The 10,662-nt window shown below is 45.6% G+C and overlaps 1 protein-coding gene across 1 annotated transcript; it reads left to right on the forward strand.

The window, feature by feature from the left end:
- The first annotated feature begins 8,615 nt into the window (after nucleotides 1–8,615).
- LOC136544751 (low molecular mass early light-inducible protein HV90, chloroplastic-like) lies at nucleotides 8,616–9,532 on the forward strand. Its single transcript, XM_066536814.1, has one exon. It carries the CDS (start codon nucleotides 8,776–8,778, stop codon nucleotides 9,343–9,345), a length of 570 nt encoding a protein of 189 aa, XP_066392911.1. The 5' UTR covers nucleotides 8,616–8,775; the 3' UTR covers nucleotides 9,346–9,532.
- The last annotated feature ends 1,130 nt before the right edge of the window (nucleotides 9,533–10,662 follow it).

Genomic DNA, 10,662 nt, shown 5'->3' on the forward strand with positions numbered 1-10,662 from the left:
CAAGAACAGGGGAACAACTACTGCGGATACTATATTTGCGAGTTCATCATGGCGTACTCAAAAAGAACTCCCGAAGAGAACCTCAAAGTACGTTATATAAATATATTCATATATTCACAATTTCTTTTATTGCTCATATATATTAATACTTTTCCTTTAACTTTTATTGAAGACTCTATGGTTGAAGAAAAAAGTCATACGACGTGACCAACTAAAAGCAATTCAAGAGACCATAGCAAGATTTCTTAATGACCAGGTCTTAAACGTCGCCGGCGAGTTCTACAATGACGTGAACAAAACATGGAAGCCAAACCAGATGGAGTGAATTTGTTATCCTAAGGATATAATAGAATATACAATGCAATCTTTATTTATAATATATATATATACATATTATATGTACATAAAATAACGATATATGTATATGCATGTAATATATATGTTAGTTTCAAACTTTAGTTTGTACAAAATGTTCGAACATTATAAACGTGTAGAATACGTATATTATTAGTAGCGTAGAATGTGTATTCGAAAACCTATTCGAAAACCAAAACGAATCATCAATTGAAAATAGAAACAAAAAAATGAAAAAAATGAAAACCTTTAGTCCCGGTTGGTAATACCAACCGAGACTAAAGGGCCGGCCCACGTGGCCAGGCCGGGAGGCCTCTTTAGTCCCGGTACCTTTAGTCCCGAGCGTGAAACCAGGACTAAACAAGGGGCCCTTTAGTCCCGGAATCGTGCTCCCGGTTCCAAAACCGGGACTGAAGGGGGTTGAGAACCGGGAGTACAGCCTGTTTCTCTACTATGCATATAACCACTGCAACATATGTAATATCCAAGATAAACACTTGCAACATACGTCTGAAATAAATGAAACATTTTGAATAGACGTTTATAACATATCTGTATAGCCACTGAAACATATGCAATATCTAGATAAAACACTTACAACATGCGTATGAAAATAGATGAAACATTTCAAACAAACGCTTACAACATGCCTCTGAAACACTTACAACATATGCAAGATGTGCAACATCCCCCATCTATTTTTGCAGCATCGATAAAACCATTGCAACATATCTCTGAAACACGTGAAACATACATTTGCAACATAGAGGAGACAGAGGCCTAGGTCGGTCAATTCCGGACTATAAGAAAAATAGACCCTTGGCCCATTTACTTTGGATTTTGGTGTTTGATGTCCAACACAACCAAATTGGACTAATGAATTTGCAAGTGTTAAGTTTTGTAGTTCAATAGGGTGCAAGACATAACTTGGACGAAGGTGACGTGATGATCCGATGATCAACACCTCAAGTAAGACCTTTGAAGCACAAGAGAAGACCCAGAAGATCAAGCCAACTCCAAGCATGAAGATTGGAACCAAGCCGTATGCAAGATCACGAAGAAATGAGCTCACTGCGGTGACCGGATGCAAGACCAGACGCTGGACCGGACGCTGGCGGCAACCGACCGGACATAGGACAGCAGCGTCCGATCGATTACAGTAAGGTTCCAGAGCGGCAAATCTACGACCGGACACGTCCGGTGGCAGGCGACCAGACGCTGGCCAGCGTCCAATCAGTAAACTACTAGCTCAACGGTCGGGACGACTGGACGTGTTCGGTCAGGACGATTCAGCGTCCGGTCAGTAGCAGTTTCGCGGGAGTTCGACCCCAACGGCTACTTTCTCAGTGGGGCTTATAAATACAACCACCAACCGGCCATTTGAGATATGTGGAGCTAAGGAAACAAACCAAGGGTGGTGATACACCATTTTAGTGATCTCCACATGCATAGTGCTTAGTGTTTTATTAGGTGATTAACATAAGTGCTTTGCGAAGTGCTTAGGTTGATTAGACCACCGCTTATGCGCTTGCTCTAGGTGTTTGCCTAGTGTTTAAGTGAGGTTTACATACCTCTTGCTACCCCGTGCTTGCGAGCACAAGTGTTGTACATTAGAGGGGCTTGAAGTCTTGCGAGATCACACCAACCGCGTTTGTGGTGTGGCCGCCACCGTGTACCGGAGGGAACAAGGCCCGCGGTGTTTCGGCCGGAAGCTTGATAGTGAAGACGGCAGGGAGCATCTGGGAGAGGCTTGCCGAGAGGCACATCGGAGACCCACTTGCGCGTGGGGAAGGCCCGAGGCTATCCACGGAGTCACCCGACCAGGAGCTTGGCCCTTGCGAGGGATTCCTTGTGAGGGGCTCCAACGAGGACTAGGGGGAAGCTTGCGCGCTTCTCTATACCTCGGTAAAAGTACCGGAGTCGTCGATGGGAGTTTGCATATCTCTACCTTGCTCTTTAGCTTCCGCATTTACATTGATTACTTTACTATGTTTGCGGTAGAGATAGCAACACACTAGCAAAACTATAGTTGCACATCTAAATAGCGCATCTATTGCATATGTTTTGCTAGGATTAGAAAAAGAGGCCATAGTTTAGAGTTAGAATTTTAAGTTGCCTAATTCACGCCCCCCTCTTAGGCGTCACGGTCCCTTCAATTGGTATCAGAGCCGGTTGGCTCATATTTGGACCCTTGGCTTAACCGCCGTTGAGCCGACGCGATTGTAGAGTGGTTGGGATGGATACCGCTAGGCCTCCACAATTTGATGGCACTAACTTCCCATACTATAAAGCTAGAATGGCTTGCCACCTTGAGGCAGTTGATTTGGGTGTATGGAGAGTCACTCATGACGGGATGAAACCCATCAAGAATCCCGAAAAAACCCATAAAGAGTGATGAAAAGGAAATGCACTTCAATGCTAGAGCTAAAAATTGCTTGTTTGAATCACTTAGTATGGATGTTTTTAACCAAGTATTCACTTTAAATACGGCACATGAAATTTGGTTAAAACTCCAAGAGCTCCATGATGGCACAAGCAATGTCCGTGAGCAAAAACATTGTCTAGCAAAGCAAAACTATGATTCATTTACTATGAATGATGATGAGCATGTTCATGATATGTATTCTCGTTTGAATCTAATTATCAATGAGCTCCATTTAATAGGATTATTAAAGCTAGATGATGCGGACATCGCGAGGAAGATCATCTCCGTTCTACCACAAAAGAAATATGCAAGCATCATCATCATCCTTCACAACATGGAGAACTTGAGCACCATGACCCCGGGCATTGTCATTGGCAAGCTAGTGTCATTTGAAATGTCACGTAAGATGGGTCAAGGAGAAGCATCTTCATCAAGCAAAGGCAAAGCTCTCGCTTGTAGCAAGAAGAAAAAGATGAAGGGCAAGAAAGTTGAGTCAAGCTCAAGCTCAAGCTCCTCAAGTGAAGAAGAAGATGATGAGGATGATGATGATGAACAAGAATCAAGTGATGATGATCAATCTTCCTCCTCCACCTCTGACCTTGATGAAGAATCAATCAAACTTATCAAAAAGGTGGAGAAGATAATTGTAAGGCTCAATGTCAAGGGTGTGCCCATCCAAATTCAAGACCTCGTTTTCACTAATCAAAGAAACGAGCAAAGAAAGATAGGATGCTATGGATGCGGTGAGTTGGGGCACTTTGTGGAAGTTTGTCCAAACAAGCCCACACCCAAGGCAAAGAAGAAGGCGTGCAAGAACAAAGCCCTCACATCAATAAGATCATAGGATGATTCTTCAAGTGAAGAAGATCATCACAAGAGGCGAGGGCGCAAGCACTTATCATCAAGCTCTTCTCATGTGTGCCTTATGGCATGAGGTAATGAAAAGCTCATCCTCTAGTGAGAGCGATAGTGATGATGATTTGCCTTCTTATAATACAATTGTGCAACAAAATCGTAAATATGCTAAAGTTTGCACTAGTCAATAAAAGAAGCTAAAAAATTTAAAAGAAGAGCTAGGTAGTTCACAAGAAGCATACAAGAATTTGCTTGAATAATATGAAAACTTTGCAAATCTCAATGTTAAACTATCTACTAAAATTGAGCAACTTGAGGCTAGTGCAACAACAAATGTATGCACAATCAATGATGAGCAACTTTTAAAGAAAAATGAAAAATTAAAAGAAAAGTTAGCTAGCTCACAAGAAGCATATGATAGTTTGCTTGCTAAAATGGAAACCATGTGCAAACATTGTGGTGAGCTAGCTAATAAAGTTGCTAATCTTAAAGTCGTTAGCACAAACCCCACCAAGGCATCTAAAAAGAAAAGTTCTATCTTTAACATGTCTAAAAAGGATGCATCTACTTCTTGTAATGATTTATGTTTAGACTCACCTTTGTGCAACCAAGTTTGTGTTGAGAAAGCTATTGTAGATACATGCACACAAGAGGTTGCAAAGGGCAATGAGCAACTCAAGCAAGAAGTAGCTCACCTCACCAAGGACTTGACTCAAGTAAAAGGCAAGGCGAAGTAAACCCAACTTCATCAAGATAACACCATCAAGGGAGTGAAGAAGCTTGATGAAAGACAAACCATGGTTTGTTACGTGTGTCACAAGGAAGGTCACAAGTCCTATGAGTGCAAGGTGAAGAATGGGGGAGGAGCAAAGAAGGAGAAAAAGCAAACAAACAAGCTCTCCAACACCTACACCAACAAGGTGGACAAGAAGGCCTCCACATCTTATCTCTTGAAGAAGAAGAAAAATGACAAGGTGGTGGCCATCAAGGTGAACAAGCAAGCCAACAATGGGGTCAAACGCTTTTGGGTGCCAAAGGAAATCATTTCCAACATGAAGAGCACCAAGAAGGTTTGGATTCCGAAAGGGAAGTAAGAAGTCCATCGGACGTCGGGAAATTTGGAGACTTGGCAAAGTTTGGGTGCATTTCATGGGGTGCATCATGATGGTCAAAGTAATTGCCAAGTAGGTTAGTGAATACTATGGACCCAATTTCCCCTTCCCATGTTAGGTAACTAGATGTCATTACTTACAATTAGTATTCATTTCAATTAGTATTGTTTTTCAATTGATATACTTTTAAAGCTTCTAGTTATCTTTCATGCCTATGTTTGCATTTACTTGCTTAAATCTTTTGTCATGCATTCAATAGGTATATCATATGGTAGGCTTGCTCGGTTTCATTATTAACCCTTGGAGCAAACCTACATGGTTTAAAATTGTTTAGGAGCACGACACATAGCTTATTTTACAATTAATTATCTAATATGTGCCAAAGTCCAAATTGTAGATAATATCTCCCAAATATCATCTTTCGAGTAGTATTTTTGATACTTAAATCAATGTGCACAAAGTTTACAAGTATTCAACACTTGTGTGCACAAATTTAGGGAGAGCTTAATCTACAACTTGGATGCTTTGAGACTAACACTTGTTCAAATGGTATCAATTTTTTAACCTATCACATATGTAGTAGTCTCATTGTAAGGAAATTGGAGTCCCCAGAGTTAAGCATCATTCTTCTATTGGCATCATCATGTTGTTTTCATTTCATATTTATATGCTTTCTCCATGCATTATATAGATTAAACTCTCTTGTACAATAAATTGCTAATTATGCATATGCTTTGCTTTCTACCATATGTATACATATATTTAGGGGGAGCTTATTCTATATAATGTGATAGTCAAATTTTATGATCCATTTCACTCTATATACAAAGGATCATGAAATTTGACCCTCCCTTGTGCTACTAATGTCTTCCTTTTCGGTGTTTGATGCCAAAGGGAGAGAATTTGAAGGACCAAAGGCAAGCATCAAGTTGATGTCTATAAGTGGTAATGGTCCGAGAAAGGGAGGAAAGTGAATTATGAATTAGTCTAAGTAATGGGACAATTTTTTTTAGAAAGCTAGGCTTTAATCCATAATATCACATGGGGACATTTACAAGGGCAAGACAAGCTTTTAAGTAAAGCTTCAATTGGTATCTATCAATTAGTATCATATAACCTTGCCCTTTGCATTGCATCCTAGCAAGTAGGTAGTCTTTAAATTCTCAAATTCTTATTATTTGCTTGCTTTGGTCGTGTTGGCATCAATCACCAAAAAGGGGAAAATTATAAGGAAAATGGACCCTTGGCCCATTTACTTTGGATTTTGGTGTTTGATGTCCAACACAACCAAATTGGACTAATGAATTTGCAAGTGTTAAGTTTTGTAGTTCAATAGGGTGCAAGACGTAACTTGGACGAAGGCGACATGATGATCCGATGATCAACACCTCAAGTAAGACCTTTGAAGCACAAGAGAAGACCCAGAAGATCAAGCCAAGTCTAAGCATGAAGATTGGAACCAAGCCGTATGCAAGATCGCGAAGAAATGAGCTCACTATGGTGACTGGATGCAGGACCGGACACTGGACAAGCGACCGGACGCTGCGACCGGACGCTGGGCAAGTGGCTCGGCAGAGAGGCGACCGGACGCTGGACCGGACGCTGGCGGCAACCGATCGGACGTAGGATAGCAGCGTCCGATCGATTACAGTAAGGTTCCAGAGCGGCAAATCTGCGACCGGACGCGTCCGGTGGCAGGCGACCGGACGCTGGCCAGCGTCCGATCAGTAAACTGTCAGCTCAATGGTCGGGACGACCAGACACGTCTGATCAGGACGATTCAGCGTCCGGTCAGTAGCAGTTTCGCGGGAGTTCGACCCCAACGGCTACTTTCTCAGTGGGGCTTATAAATACAACCCCCAACCGGCCATTTGAGATGTGTGGAGCTAAGGAAACAAACCAAGGGTGGTGACACACCATTTTAGTGATCTCCACATGCATAGTGCTTAGTGTTTTATTAGGTGATTAACATAAGTGCTTTGCGAAGTGTTTAAGTTGATTAGACCACCGCTTATGCGCTTGCTCTAGGTGTTTGCCTAGTGTTTAAGTGAGGTTTACATACCTCTTGCCACCCCGTGCTTGCGAGCACAAGTGTTGTACATCGGAGGGGCTTGAAGTCTTGCGAGATCACACCAACCGCGTTTGTGGTGTGGCCGCCACCGTGTACCGGAGGGAACAAGGCCCGCAGCATTTCGGCTGGAAGCTTGATAGTGAAGACGGCGGGGAGCATCCGGGAGAGGCTTGCCGAGAGGCACATCGGAGACCCACTTGCGCGTGGGGAAGGCCCGAGGCTATCCACGGAGTCACCTGACCGGGAGCTTGGCCCTTGCAAGGGATTTCTTGCGAGGGGCTCCAACGAGGACTAGGGGGAAGCTTGCGCGCTTCTCGATACCTCGGTAAAAATACCGGAGTCGTCGACGGGAGTTTGCATATCTCTACCTTGCTCTTTAGCTTCCGCATTTACATTGATTACTTTACTACGTTTGCGGTAGAGATAGCAACACACTAGCAAAACTATAGTTGCACATCTAGATAGCTCATCTATTGCATAGGTTTTGCTAGGATTAGAAAAAGAGGCCATAGTTTAGAGTTAGGATTTTAAGTTGTCTAATTCACCCCCCCTCTTAGGCGTCACGGTCCCTTCACGGACGACGGAGTGGGAGCCAGCGATGAGCGGCTGCACGCGAGCGCCACCAGCACCAGCACTAGTGGCACGCGCGAGCACCAGCGTCGCCAGCACCGGGCTTAGCTTGGCAGTGACGTTAGGGGATGGGGGGCAGGGAGCGCCATGGCTGCTGGGGTAGGGGCAACTCGGTCGCCGAGGTGAGAGGGGGCGCCGCCAGGGGTGGGGAGGGCGTTGCGCCGGGGTAGGGGAGAGCCAACGACTCCCCTGCAACACCACCGCACCGCCTCCATAGATCTTGCTCGTGCTCTATGGATCTCGCCAGGGTGAGGAGAGGGCCACCGGATATGCAGGCATTGGGGGCTCCCAGTGGGTGAGGACGCTGGAGTGGGGGGAGGGGTGCCACCGGGGTAGGGGAAGGAGCCTCCGGGGTGGGGGAGGAGGACGTCGGGGTGGGTGAGGGCGGCGCCGCTAGCCAGAAAGGATAAGGATGTGGAGGAGGAAGCAAATGGATAAGTTTTTTTAATTTAAAATAAACATGCAGGCAGCCGGGGTAAAAAGGCGTTCGGCGATTGTGCAGTCCGTTTTCGTCTGAGACATAGCATTTCTGTTATTTTATATTTTTGAGGGAAATTTCCGTTATTTTTTTTAATGTTTATAGAATCGTGACTAATTATCATCATGGTACGAGGCCAAAGTACGGGAACACGTAACAGAGTTATCTCTCGTATGTTCCGGTGAGAAGCACGAAACGGGAACTCTTCGTCAGTACGTGTACAAAGATGTTGCCACACAAAGATGTCGTCATCTCTAGATAGAAAGAAAGATAGCTCGTCATCGCTAGCCGATCATCATCAGTAAGCCGAAAATTGCTCGGATGAAGTTAAACCCAAATTATCAGCCACGAATCCTCTCTCTATATACGTCGTCTTGTACAGGAATGACTTTAACAGTGTGTAGTCTGTAGTGTACCAAAGCCGTGTGGCTCTGGAACCTACCCCCACTTCTTTGGAGAAGGAGCGAGCCACCTAGCCGGCGACGGTCTATCCCCTCCTCTGCGAAACTCTGCATCGGCATGCATGGCGGCCTGGCCGTCCACGTTGACGGCGACGCGATCACACCCACCACCGACGTCCCCAGCAGCTGAATTCACGGCCGTGAATCGCCCGCCGACGTGGACCCGCCGCATCCACGTCGGCCAACCTCGTCACGGGCCGCGCTATCCGCCCTCCCCTACCTCTATAAAGCCTATACAAGCCATAGCGCAGCACAACAGCAGCACAAGCCAGAAGCAAACCTCAGTCGGTCAGTCCCCAGCTACATCGATCCGTGTGCCAGAACTTCTCTTCTCCGAACGACGACCGGCCGGCCGGCCACCTAGTTCACCGTACGTACGTGCACTTCCGATGGCGACCACGGCGATAGCCACCGCCTCCGCGAGCTCCCTCGCCTTCTTCGCCCCCGGCACGCGCGCCAGCGCCGGCCGCTTCCCCACCACCCACCTTCCGGCGGGTGCCGGGCGTGCCGTCTCGCTGGGCCGCCGCGCGCTGCTCGTCAGGGCCGCCCAGCAGACCGAGGACGCTGCCGCCGACACGCCCAAGCCCGCGGCTGCTGCTTCGAAGAAGACGCCGGGGCTCTGGGACGCGCTGGCGTTCAGCGGGCCGGCGCCGGAGCGGATCAACGGGCGGCTGGCCATGGTGGGCTTCGTGTCGGCGCTCGCCGTCGAGGCGACCCGCGGCGACGGCCTCCTCGCGCAGGCCGGCAACGGCGCGGGGCTCGCGTGGTTCGCGTACACCGCCGTCGTCCTGTCCGCCGCGTCGCTGGCGCCGATGCTCCAGGGGGAGAGCGCCGAGAGCAGGAGCGGCGGGGTCATGACCGCCGACGCCGAGCTCTGGAACGGCCGCCTCGCCATGCTCGGGCTCGTCGCTCTCGCCGTCACCGAGTACCTTACCGGCGCGCCCTTCGTCAACGTGTAAATACGCCGGGCGTACAGCTGTAGTAGTTCGTTTGTAAAAGGAACTAGTATAGTATACGCTAATACAGTAATACGCGTATGTATGTATATACGTATATGTATACCTTGGAAATTACTGTATTTTGTAGGATTCCCCGAAAAAAATATTAAGAGGAATAGCTGCAGACTTGCAACACTTGTTTGACAAATTGTGTCGTCTCCCTTTAGGGCCTGTTTGGAACGCAGGAATAAAAAACACGGGAATAGGAAAAAATGCAAGAATTGGGTGAGTGTGTAGTGGTAAAACAGAGGAAAGGAAAAATGTGAGAAATAACTAGAATGGGTGTTTGGAACACAGGAAAAACGCAGAAAGTAACATTATTTTTTGTTTCTCTTCTCTTATTGTCTCGGTCTTCATGAATCCATTGGTTTGGACTGGATGTTTTGTTTCCCGTGAAATGAATGGAGGTAGGAAACTTTCTTTTGTTTTACCGTTGAAGTTTCCTTCGTTCCAAACACCAAAATACAAAACATTTCCATAGGATTAGATTCCTCCATAATTCCTTTGGATTTCCTCCGATCCAAACAGGCCCTTAACTTGGTCCGTCACCTGGAAAACTACAATAGCGATGGATTTTGAGTGCCTAGGGTCAGATTTGCTGCCAGGTGAAAGTTGTCAATCCAGGGTTCAAACCAGACAGCCCCTTCCTGTTATACTCCAGTTAAAACGAACTTTCGTCGCAACATAGAAGCTGGTATGGCATGGTGCTTCGTATTCAGTTCTAAGGGTATATGTTTAGATGAGCTAGGATTAGTCACTAGTTAAGGCTAAAAACTAGTTCAAATTAAATTAAACTTTACAACATTTTACTTTTCATGCAAATTAAAGCTTCAACTGTTTTGACGAACCATTTACAAATGTAAAGGAGAGAAGGAAATCAAAAAGATGTGTCGGGTTGCTCGAGCCTTGGAAATAAGTCCTTGAGTTTGATCAAACTATTGTTATATTCAGGTGGGGACCGTTCGCCCCGTTGCACTTCAAAAAATAGAAAATCCAACCTGTCGTGGATAAAAAAAAGTGTAACAATTTTTTTTTGTAGCTAAAAATGTTCTCGAAAGATTCTTGTTGTTTTTTAAAAAAAAGGGTATAGCCGCTACAAAGAAGCAAGAAGAATTAGCAATGCATGGGTAGTATTGACATTTGATGAATTTCTGCCCCCAAATAGCTCCAATATAACATGGTTTTTGATAGAAAACATTGATGCACTAAGACTTTGCAACAGTTGTGTGATGCCATTCTTCAACTCAAGTTCAATTTGTACCGTCTTCTTCAGATCCT

Source organism: Miscanthus floridulus, chromosome 3, assembly GCF_019320115.1.
Source record: "Miscanthus floridulus cultivar M001 chromosome 3, ASM1932011v1, whole genome shotgun sequence".
In the NCBI taxonomy this organism is placed as follows: Eukaryota; Viridiplantae; Streptophyta; class Magnoliopsida; order Poales; family Poaceae; genus Miscanthus; species Miscanthus floridulus.

What these genes read in the sequence shown, in the direction of transcription:
- LOC136544751 (XM_066536814.1), top strand. Translation starts at nt 8,776, where the DNA reads ATGGCGACCACGGCGATAGCCACCGCCTCCGCGAGCTCCCTCGCCTTC.